The sequence below is a fragment of the Cricetulus griseus genome, chromosome 3, assembly GCF_003668045.3.
Source record: "Cricetulus griseus strain 17A/GY chromosome 3, alternate assembly CriGri-PICRH-1.0, whole genome shotgun sequence".
NCBI classification, from domain to species: Eukaryota; Metazoa; Chordata; class Mammalia; order Rodentia; family Cricetidae; genus Cricetulus; species Cricetulus griseus.
In genome coordinates this window covers 235,588,236-235,600,530 of record NC_048596.1, presented here as the reverse complement: position 1 = coordinate 235,600,530, position 12,295 = coordinate 235,588,236, and the positions used below count along the sequence as shown (strand labels likewise).

The 12,295-nt window shown below is 37.9% G+C and overlaps 1 protein-coding gene across 1 annotated transcript in view; it reads left to right on the top strand.

Moving 5' to 3' along the window:
- Positions 1-12,295, top strand: part of Ryr2 (ryanodine receptor 2) — a 401,257-nt gene that overhangs the window by 329,033 nt on the left and 59,929 nt on the right. The window contains exons 81-84 of the mRNA XM_035441718.1: positions 4,738-4,837; positions 6,390-6,469; positions 8,355-8,431; positions 9,208-9,281. Coding sequence (XP_035297609.1) covers positions 4,738-4,837; positions 6,390-6,469; positions 8,355-8,431; positions 9,208-9,281 — 331 coding nt within the window. The remainder of the gene's footprint in view (positions 1-4,737; positions 4,838-6,389; positions 6,470-8,354; positions 8,432-9,207; positions 9,282-12,295) is intronic.

Below are 12,295 nucleotides of genomic sequence, written 5' to 3'. Positions count from 1 at the left end.
CATTCTTTCCCTAGTTTTTAATGGCCCATTAATGGAGCTTTTTGTGGTAGAGAATAAATTCTACTGGCTACACCTGCTAGAAACTGTTTCAATGGAGCTGGTTGTATTGTTTAACATTTGTTCTAAATTGGTTCTAGAAATGCTGAATCAAAGGAAAACATCATTCACCTTCAAAACCAGGTAGAAATGATATTGGAGGAAGTGAACAGTGAAAACACACTGTCATAAATCTAACCCTTAGAGCCTCCAGCACACTGGAGCTTTCACTTTTGGTTGTGTGTTTCTCTTGTCTGACTAAGTTAGTGAGAGTTTGACTTAAACTTTTATTTCAGCCAAATATGCTTTGAATCAAGACATATATTTTTTCTTTTCTGTTTTTATTAAGTAGAAAGCCATGGAAATTATGTCCATCCCTTAGAGACGTGGGATTCTGTGAAATTGTTGCAGCATTTGAAAGTTCAGGCACAAAGAGAATGAAAGGTAGAAATAGAATTTCAAATGAACTAAAGTGTACCATCTGATAATTATGACTTATTTACATTAATGCAATTCTGAAGTCCCATTTGGCTTTGTGCTGAAAGTAACTAAATATACTTCCAGAATGCACTAGTCATTTGTCTTTCAAACTAGAAGATATCACTTGCAATATTTCAAGTTATGATCATACCTACATGGTGTCACACTATCTAATTCTGTCTGGTATTCATTCGAATTTTCGTCCAAATTCCTATACATCAAGTATACTATGCTAAGTATTTTCTGGTTTTGTGATTACAGCAGGCTCCCCTTCTATTGGTAAACACTATACAATTTTTTTTTTGCTGTTGTTAAGAAATTGGAAAGCATGTATCATTAAGTTAAGATATATTCTTCTAAGTGTTTTTGTTTATAAATAATCATAAATCAGTTCTATAAAAAGGCCGACCTAAAGCTGGAACAAGACTCTAATGTATGGTGGTGGTTTTCTTTAGTCTATTTTGACTTATTTGCATTATAAACCAATATATCTCTCTGCTCTTCAACCCCTTTGTCTTTGTCATGTGTTTCGTCCAACCGATTTCCTAGTTTTCATCGTTTCTTTCAGTTATTAGTAATTGTTATACATTCCACCTCACCTTGTATTTAGATACCAACAAATATTTGCAGTTGGAACATCACTAAATCTTGGAATATTACTAAATGATGAGAGGTGTTCTTAAGAAGAATTTGGTTTCTGGAAACTTCTCCTTGCTTAGATTATAGCAAATTTCTCATCCTACTTAAAGAGGAACACATGAAGACCTTATTGGAATATTGGAAATACAAAGAAAAAAATCAACTCAGCTGATTTCTTTGGATTCACGGGCTGCAGATTGGTTAGCAGCAGCCTCTGCTGCCGCCATATCAAGGCCACCAGGAAAACTCTTTTTACGAAGTCCGGTTTTCTCTGCTGTCCTCAGGTTAAAATACTCTCTCATCTCCATTTTCAGAATGTGCTACTTTCTCCCTCAAGAATCAAAGAACAGTTGGAGTTTGTTATTATTTCAATTCTCAATTAATGAAAATCACTGAAGAACTGTGTGCATCTTTATTTCCTCTTCAAAAACTTTTTTCCCCCCGCCCCAGTGGGAATCTCGAGGGTCTCTTAAAGAAGATGAGTCCTTTTGTCATGAGCTGCAGTTACACAAGAAGGAAATGTCCCCGATATCCTGAATTTACATCAAGGCCTGCAGTTGGATCAGGGGCCTGGTTCATGACCCTAGTGGATCTCGAAAAGACACCAGTTTTGTTACATTAGCAGAAAGCTGATAATTTGGACTAGTTTGGGTATGAGAATGTTTTGTCTCAAGGAGCATTCAGGCCCTGGTGCTGCTTTTGTTGTCCCATCCTTTGTAACCTGAGAGTTAAACTGCAATGGTGTTTCTGTAAGATCCTTAGGGAAGTAAATGAAATCTGCAAGGGTTAGGGAACCTAAGATTCTATGTCCCTAAGGAAGAGAGTTTTAAGAAGCCTACCTCAAATGTTGGACATGATGGAGCACACCTGGAATCACATCCTTAGTAATTGGAGGCAGGAGGATCTCAAGTTCCAGGGCAGACTGTGTTATATATCAGAATACCGTCAGAAAGAAAGGAAGAAAGAAAAAGAAAGGAAGAGAGGTGGGAGTCAGGAAGGAAGGAAGGAAGGAAGGATAAATGAAAAGTAAAAATTAGTTTTCAAATTTGCAGTTTGTTTAGGAAAGCTCACATGCAATCAGCTTGGAGGACAAACACAATTTCTTTCCATGTAATCAATCTCCCTCCCTTAGTTTTCTAGATTTTATTTATTTCATGGTATGATATAATATCTCAATGAAAAATTAAAATGATACACTGGGACACAGTTCTCAAGGACAATGCACCAGCAAAAACCAGTTCTACATGGATGTGAAGAGAAAGTTCAGTGGAACTAAGAGAAAATGGGCAACCTTTTTTCATGAAGCAGGATTGCTTTTGTTTTGTTGTTGCTGTTGGCTGTGTGTGTGTGTGTGTGTGTGTGTGTGTGTGTGTGTGTGTGTGTGTGTGTGTGTGTGTGTGTTTTGCTTCTCCATCAGTATTTCTCAGTTGCCCAGTTTTTTCGATACTCTTCGTTTTTTTTTTCTAGAAATATTCATTCCCATTGAAATTTAGTTGTCAGATATGAAAAATGAGAATGGTCTTCATCTAGGGGTTGTGCTTTCAAAAGAAGATGATTTGCTCTCCTGTCAACTCTCAGATTTCCCTGAGCTCAAGTATCCAGTGTGGTTTCAGTGATAAAGGTAACAACAGGAGCTTGATAACTCTGCCAGGTCTCTGAACTAGTCTTCCCACTTTGGGAGCTCAAATAGCAGATGGTTGCTTTCATTTTCATCTGTACTAGTCTCACCTTCCTCTTTCCTCTTTGTGGCTTTCTGGGGATTGTCTTTGTACTTTTGGTAGAATGGTGTTTTGTTTTTTTTCCCAACTTCCTGGCCTTCTTGGTTACTGAAAATGGTAGGGGTCAGTTCCTCAGAGAGTCTTCTTCTTATTGTCTTCTGGAGAGTCTCTTTGGAGATGGAGTTGGTTAGGCTTCATTAAATACAGTTTCCGTTTTCAGCTCCGATGACAGGTGGAAAGTAAAAGATTGTTGGGTCCAAAAGGAAGAATCAGATGTTGATCATGAATTTTAAAACTCAAGCGTAGACGAAAGGGTCTTTTTCCCGTTTTCTCAAACCTGTGTTGTAATGACAGTATGGTTTTGTTTGTGTCTGTGTGGTTTCGTTTCTGTTCTGTTTTTGATTTCTCAGGAAGAGGTTTAAACATGAAGGCAACCCTTTTAGGCGTTAGCATGGCTACAGATGAAGCACAGCGGCCTCTTTTATTTTTCTTTCTCTGCTTCCATTTAGGCCTATCACATAATTTAAGAAAAAAATATCACAGGAGCTCTTAACTAAAGTATGGAAAAAAACCAACAAAAACACCTGATCAATTTTGTTTTTGCAGCACGATATTATCAAAGATTTAAGAAACAAATTTGCCAGCCTCGGCGAGAACTCTCTGGTAACAGCATAAATGTCTGTGTTGGTTGCTTTTGATTTGAAGGTTTCTTTTCTTTTTCTTTCTTTCTTTTTTTCATTTGTTTGAGCCCATTTCTCCCCTGCCCCCTCCTTTTAGTTCACTTTATTTCTCATACTCTGTAATGAGCAAGCCTTCATTTTTTAAACCTCTTCCATCTTTCAATGTCTATTTTCCGTACTTTGGATGGAAAGTTGACGGCAGCACAGTTGTCATCCTGGCTACTGCTGCGGTGCCTACTGCCCTAGGTCACGTATGTTTTGGCCGTTGTGTTAACGGACATGATACTAATTGAGCGTTTCATGTCCCATTGACTTAAGCTTCTCTACCACGCCATTTGATGGACGCGCTGTCACAGGGCTCTATGCAACTTGCATTCTGCAACTTATACTGCTTAGTTCCGTCTCAATTCTCCAGCGAACTGGATTGCTCAAGTGAATGATCATACCAGCCTTGAACTTGCTGTGCCTTTATATTTTCCTTTTGATTTCCTCCTTTATGTTCGCAGCGGTAGCTTAAGTGGAAAAGAACAAACACCAGCCATTGCTCTAGCGGCACCATGCAGTCTCTTTTGTTACCTCCTGAGAATACAAAATATAAAGGCACATTGCTTCTCTTATTCTTTGGGGGGGCAATCAGGGTAATCTGTATCATAAATCCACGACTCAGTTGAAGCCTACCTTTTTTATCCATATCAGCTTTCAATTTTGCTTAAACTCTAAGATGTCTAAGTTAATGTTCTTTTTGCTTTTGTTTTTCTGTGATTCACTGGTAACTTGCAACTCGAGCCATTTGCTGAGCAGTATCAAGTTATGGCCATGACCTAGGAGATTACCAAAAATACATGACCAACTCTATGCACAGATGTATCAATTGGAACGTGCAAGTTTCAAAGATGAAGTGTGAAACAGGCTTTGGACTGATCAGCCAATTAAAATTGAGAAAAAAATGCATCCTGATAAACCAATACTAAAAGTATATCGGGAAAAATATCAAGGGAAACAAACAAACAAAACAAAACCATGAGTTGAATATGTGCCTATCTGTTTGATAACATTGTTGGTGTTGAAATGGTCCATAATGTTGTCATAGAGCCCATACATGAAGAGATAACTAGAAATGTGGTCTGTAGAGAGCTGCTGTGATGTCTGTAGCCACTACATAAATGGTTGGGATTTGTGTTCAGGAAAAAGAAATGGAGAAGCAGAAACTTCTCTACCAGCAAGCCAGACTGCATGATCGTGGGGCAGCTGAGATGGTGCTTCAGACCATCAGTGCCAGCAAAGGTAAGATTCGTTTCTGTCCCCCAGGGGGCATCATTCAGCATCAGCAAAGATGAGGTTTATTCATGTCCCACTAGCAGTGCCACACTCAGAGTCAGGAAAAGTAGGTTCATTCCGGCCCACCCCCACCAGAGGGGGGACTCCGTTCTCTAGATACTGTACACAAAGTCTATGTTCTAAGAAAACTTTATTTACATTGCAGATAGAGGCTGTACTTGGTCCTTAGATCACAATTTGCTGAATTTTGGTAGAAATGTTTATACATTTAGATGAATCATTTAATATTAATAAAAGACTGTCCACCTCATAAACCAGCCATTTCAAGATTATTTTCCCACATTAGTAACATCTTTGTGAAAACATTTTTAAATTTCTAAATATTATTAAAAAGTTACAAAAATTAAATCACATAATAAAATTAACAAAACACAATATGCAACTCAATGAACTTCTGTATCGTTAGAATACCTACTTGGAACAGAACTGTGGCACTTCATACTTTTACATTTTCACTATCGGATACATTTTTATGCACTTATCTAATGAGTTAGAACTAGAAATAGTTTCATATCCTCCTTCATAACTCATGTTCATGGATGGACTTAAGGTGTAAAATATTAAGTGAGATCACATGATCTCAGAAAACACTACATATTCTCCCTCATTTACAGCATGTAGCCAATTTTATAGATTATAAATTAATTTTGTATATTAAATGGACATGTGATCACAGTGTAACATATAGAAAAGAGAATAAGAAAGGCCAAATAGTGAATGTTAAGGAAGGACTGAATGCAGTTATGGACACAAGTAAAACACTTTTAATGTTACTTGTACTCAAATGGAAAAGGTAGTATGAAAAAACTGGAAAAAAGTTGTTTTTTAAAGTAATATATGTTATTAAACCCTGTTGCTCCGAGTAGAGGTAAATAGATAAAACTAAAATACAACCAATGATAGACAACTAGGTTTTTGTCATTATCCAATCATCTTAAAACTGAAAATATGTGTAAAAATAGTATATGCATTTATTAAAAGTGATTAATGAAAATGACAAAAGTTAAAATGTAATACTTTTTTGAAAGATGGCAAGGAATTTTCCTTCAGGAGAGCTTTAAGTAGCTTATATTCATTTAATTATTGTCTATATATATATATTACAATCTTAATATAGATTTTACATATATAGTATAAGCTTTTATACACACACACACACACACACACACACACACACACACACACACACGATAAGCTTTGAACCTTAGTACTTCTAGTCTCAGTATTTCAGAGTCAGGTTTTCTTCCTGTTCTTTCCTATATCTCCGTGCAGTTTTCATTCTTGAATACCTTACATGGAATATAATAAAAATGTCAGCAGCAGAAGGTTGGTATGGTTTGATTGTCTTCATGCTTTCTGGCACATACATCAGTTGGGCCTCTTTTCATAAAAAGACTTATATGGGGCAATAAGTACTTTAAAAGTGTGTTGTGGTTTTTTTTGTTTGTTAGCATCACGAGAGAAATGATAGGAATCCTATTGTTTCTGTATTTTTAAGGTGAAACTGGACCAATGGTGGCTGCCACTTTGAAACTGGGCATTGCTATTTTAAATGGTGGGAACTCCACTGTACAGCAGGTAACTAACGTCATCGAGTAATCCACGCGATACAACTTTCTATTTGCCTTAAAAGCTTTGTTAGCACACATCCGTGTATGAAGTGCTAAGTTTCATACTGATATTTTAAGTCAAATACCTCAAGTTCTATGATAGTGTCTGTTTTCTCGTTGGCCTCTCTTGTCCCCTCTCCCTTCCCACTAAATGTCTTCCTCCACACAGTCCTCTTGACTTTTAAGTAGCAACCTTCCCCTAACTCTTGAGTATGTCTGTTATCTCATATATACAGATGCTTCCCAATTAGAAGTGGGATTTTGTTTGATAAATTCATCACAGGATTAAGCCATGTGTTGAAATGGCATTATTAACTACTCCAGTCTTATGAGATGGCATAGCTCCACAACACAGTATGTAGTTAGAGGTGGAGTTAACTGGCCCTCTGGTCCCAGTCCCTTGAAGGCAAACCATAGTTCTCTGGTGCCCCCTAGCTTTGTGTGAAAATATGACACTGTACATAGCCATGCTAGGAAAAGAATACAAATCTCAAATTCAAGGTATGCATTCTATGAAATGTGTATCTCTGTTGCAGCATCATAAAGATGAGTATCCAAAATGAAAACCTCATGTATAGGGGGAGAGCTATACTTTTCATTTGAAACCCATCAAACACAATATACTTATTAGGGATAGCTGTTTTGTGATGCTTTGTATGTAACAAGCAGCTGATGAGACAGATCTAACCATTGCTTTAGGATGTTTTGAATACATTAACCAAAATATTGATTATGGACTCTAAACATCCCTCTGAGAAAGGAGAAGAATCACTGAATGGGTTGTTGGTTCCTTCTCTACTTCAGATTCTCTGGCTGAGATGGTAAAGGATGAGGCTTTACTCTATCAGCCCAAGGTTCCTCAGCTCTCCATTGCTGGTGCTGCTTCCAGAATCTGCAAACCTGTGCACAGTGTCCACATGAGCCTTCATGTTTATGTGTGCTAGAAATCTGAATCTCTAAATACTTAAGCAGTGGCTGGAGTGAATTACCAGTATCATTTCTCCCTAAATAGTGCTCATGGTTGCTCTTGTTCAGTTACAGGCACACCTGCCAGTCTGCATCAGTCTTACTCCAAATGCTTATCATTATGTTATGGGAAGGATGGAGATAGTAATATTTGTGTGCTTGGACTTCTTTTAAACCTTTGTTTTGGAATAGAAAGCATAACTTGATTATTTATACAAACTTTATGAGCGGATAATATTTATACACAATGGTGGGTTTCATCATGACGTTTGCATGCACATATTATATATCATGTTCAAAATATATTATTATCTTCTCTTGTCCCCCCATTCCCACTGTTCCCATTCCTTTTCCCAGCTAGTCACCCTTATGCTTTCTTATCTTTTTCTTTTGATGGCCCAGTGAGTTTAATTAGGATTTAATTACTCACAGGAACATAGGGGAAGGGTTACTCACAGGAGCACAGGCAACTTGCTAGTGGCTACATCACTGAAGAAAGGACTTTTTCCTCCTGCAGCCACCATTAATGACCTAAAGATCCTTACAGAAAGATAGGTCCCTAGTCACCTCCGTGATGGAATGTTAACTGTTCCAGTTTTGTGTGGGGCTTGTGCAAGTAATCACAGGAGCTGAGAGTCAGAGTTCAAGTCCACATCATATCCGGAAGATGGTGTTCCACAATACCCTACCAGCTCTTGCATTCAATCTGCCCTTCCTTTTGTGATGTTCCCTGATGGGGTGATAGAGATGTCTTACTGGAGGCTGGATGTCCAAAAGTCACATATTCTCAAGATTTCAACCACTTATGAGTCTGTGCATGTTTCTACACTTGAAAAGTTAGCAGCACATTTGTGCTCAGCAGCCATGTGTTTTCTCTGTTTCTGTAGAAGATGCTGGATTACCTGAAGGAGAAGAAGGATGTAGGTTTCTTCCAGAGCCTGGCAGGCCTCATGCAGTCCTGCAGGTGAGGATGTGTGGTTGGTCTTGCTTTACCCAGTGGCTGTGATTCAAAGTATTTGTTTGGTATTGCACACAGTTATTAGACAAACAAGAATTGTTCACAAAGACTTTAAGAAGAGTTGGCAGGTGGTGTCTTGTTGCCTGTCCTGTTTGTAGAGTGTTAGTAATGTCTTAAGTAACACTTTAGTAGATGTTTTCAGAGACTATGTGCTTAAATAGGGACCTTTAAGAATGAAGTACATTCTCCAGACTTAAAAATAAGCCTTATAGTTTTAAGACAAGGTAAAACAGAAAATTCTATTGAATACTATCTGAGAACTTTAAAGGCCATTTTAATGGGGCCATTTCTCATTTTGTTTTCATAATGATCTCTAATAATCTCACTGCAATAGTCATTTTCCATTTTTTAGCATCATTTAGAATCGTTCAGAGAACATTTGACTGACAAGCCTGATACAAGTTTAATGAAATCAGTGTCAATTGCAGAAACAGAACCATTGTCTTTCTGTGCATTTGTTAATGGTAATGTTCTCTCTGAGCTGAAATGTATGAACCTTGTACTTGACTTTTACATAGATCATTCATTGTGGGCCCTGGGGAGGGGCTGGCTGATATGCCTCTAGGAAAATGAGAATGGAACACAGTAGATTGGGAATTGTTTTCAGCAAATGATACCATGTAATACACAATTTTAAGGCATTTTAGTGTGTAGGCATTTGCCTCCCTAAACAAAGAAAATGACCTATTCATCCTGTAATGTCTTCTTCCTTTTTATTGTAGTGTGCTTGACCTGAATGCCTTTGAGAGGCAAAACAAAGCTGAAGGACTTGGGATGGTGACTGAGGAAGGATCAGGTATTAATCACTTCAATGGAAAGGGCCCTTGTCCCTGCTCTTCCTGAGATATATTCATTTGCAACCACATTTTCAAGGAGGGAGAGCCAGAGCTGTTTTTAAATAGACAACATGCTTAAGAGCTCATTTGGAAGTACACATGGGCCACACCTCTAAAACCTATATGCCACATTAATCCTGTTACTACTGTCAATGCCCTTTCTCCTAGTTGGGTAGTCACAAAGAGATAAAAGACTAAGACCCTAGTTGAAGAATTAGTAAAACCAAAGTACATGCAAGAAGAGATAATGTTTCACTTTCTTTGGCCATTTAGCAAGCTACAAGTTCATCTTCTTCCTCCTTAGGACAGTCACCCATTCATCTCCTTCAGTCTGTCCTTCTCCCCATCACCTCCCCTTTGGCACATTTCCCCGTCTCTCATCTTTTCAAGTCCAGATCTTGTTTGATTAAAAGAAATCAGAGTTGTTGTTGTTTTTATAATTGTGGGTGCTTTATTTAGACATTTTCCAGAGTTCATGCCATCCAAGAATGTTTTTATCAATAGAAAGATTGCCATGTAAAAATGCTCTGAAAGCATGTGTCATCAGTGGTAACCTGTTCATTTTAAGAATATTTATTAAGAAAAAAAAAGTCTTTAAATTTTTTGCTTCAATTTCTTTTTATTCTTTTATATATGATTTTAAAACTATTTTAGTGTCTATGTGACCCTGTCTGTTTTTCTGCTTCTGTTTGCTTGGTCTGACTTGGCATAGTGGCAGGCAGCATATCGGTTTTGAAACATGGCGTCCTTTCTTGAATTAATTTTATTTCAAAAAATAAATTTTATGCCATCTGTCATTTGTAGCTTTTCCTGGCCATTCTGAAATATTGTTGAATGAACTAATCTTTTTATGTCTGTGTATTTTTGTTCTCACAAAGAGGAAAAGGAGCCATTTTTTCCTATCTCCTATCTTTTGTCATTGGGACATTTGTGCCCCTGCTAGGCCCATGTGGCTTTGGTGTTATTTAACTTGTGATGTTTCATAAGTAGATCCAGCCATCACCTCTAGGCCATCAGGTCCTTTAATCATTTCCTCCTGTCAAGAGGATCACCAGCACCAGTCTAAACTTTCCAGTGCTTTCTTTTCCCAGGGCCCCATGACAGAAATGAGGGATATTAGAAACCTGGGGGCACTTTCTTGCCTGCCTCTAGCCTCTCAGCATCCTGGGTGTTTTTAGTTATAGGATACCAAAAAGCAAATGAATCTTCTGCCCAAAGTCCAAATCCTCAGGTTAGAATTCAAAGTTAATTTAGTTTCCCCTGCACTTATTATAGAGCGTTTCAGCCCCTGAGCAAAATCTAGTTCTTCAATCTTGTACTCTGTTTTTATCCATTTCAGGGACTTGGGAGATGGCTCATTGGTTACAGTGCTTACCTTACAAGTGTAAGGACCAGAGTTTGATCCCCAGAACCCACATATAAATGCACTGTGATTCTGTCCTCCAAAGGGAGAGACATGGGTTCCCTAGAGCAAGTAGGCTAGCAAGACAAGCTATAGGTGATCACTGGGCTTGACCCAGAGACCTTGCTTTAGTGAATAAAGTGGGGGTAGGATTTCCAACATCAACCTCAGGCCTCCACTTACATTTTTACCCATGCACACACACACACACACACACACACACACACACACACACACACACACACACACACACACACACCACACCTCATACACACCATACACATATAGAACAGAAAGTGGCAAAGGAAAATAGAATCAATCATTTCCAACAAAAGGAAGCTAGATACACAGGAAACCTCTTCCTGGGTCAACCAGATGTGGATTAGAAGAGCAGGGTTTAGTTCCCAACCAGAAAGGCTATGATGATGGTCACTTGGATGTGACAGTTATATACATCTCTCACAAAAAGGTTGGTTTTTGTCTCTGTAATTATTTTTTTCTATCATACACAAATTACATGGATTATTAAATCACTTTTCTATTTCCTAAGAATAGTAAATGAAAACCCTACTTTCAACTTCTTTCTTTTTTCCATTTCCTTTTCTTTCAACTACTGTCATGTACCACCTTCCTTTCCTCAGTCATCACTCATGAGCGTGGTAACTATGAAAACCAGATGGCTGTTTGTTTATTTGCTTTTTGTCTAGGCTACTATATGTACATACTTGGTAGTGACTGTTTTGTCCATTTTTTCCTTTCTTATTGTCTGTTTTGATAAGTAGATTATGTAATGTCTATCCTGCATCCTATTTCTTTGTTTAAACATTTACAAATCCAGCTGTCTTCCTTTCTTTTTGTCTTATTTCTGGGAAGTATAACTATTGTTCACATACAAGATATGAAGGGGCTAGAGGATTTAAATAACATTGTTTTAATTTGTTCTCTTGTGTTTCTTTCATTTACACAACGGTCCTCAAGGGCCATGTGTTTGCAACTGTCGTGTGAATGAAGATCCCCCAGAATGTGTGTGCTCATCCATCCCTCTGTGGTGTGTCCATCATGAACATACTGTGGCTTTATGACTGTATCATGTGCATGGCAATCTGTGACACAGTAGTAGTAACCTATGACCAGCCAAATGTACTCTGCCACTGGCCTTCCAACAGGAGGTCCACAGGTACTTTCGCTTACTTTGAAAATACCACAGATTTAAGAAGTCCTTTGGCATAAAAGTTGATTTTCATCATTGGAACTAAATTCAAAAACAATTCAAATTAGTGTTTCCATTTTACTCTTCAAAGAGACAGTATTTGCAGCCTCTGAAAGGCAGTGCAGGAACAAGGGAAGAAAGAGGGGGTGAGTTTATTTATTTATTTATTTATTTATTTATTTATTTATTTATTTTTAGTGGAACCTAGTATGTCAAGAAGGCTTTTTGAACCAAGAGACATACTAGAATGCTCAACTGGTCCCTGATCTCTGAAAGTAGTACAGCATCTCCAGCTCTACTTTAAGAATTCTTGTAGTGTCTCACTTTGGGTGTGTGTCTATCATTCCTGTACTCAGGCCATT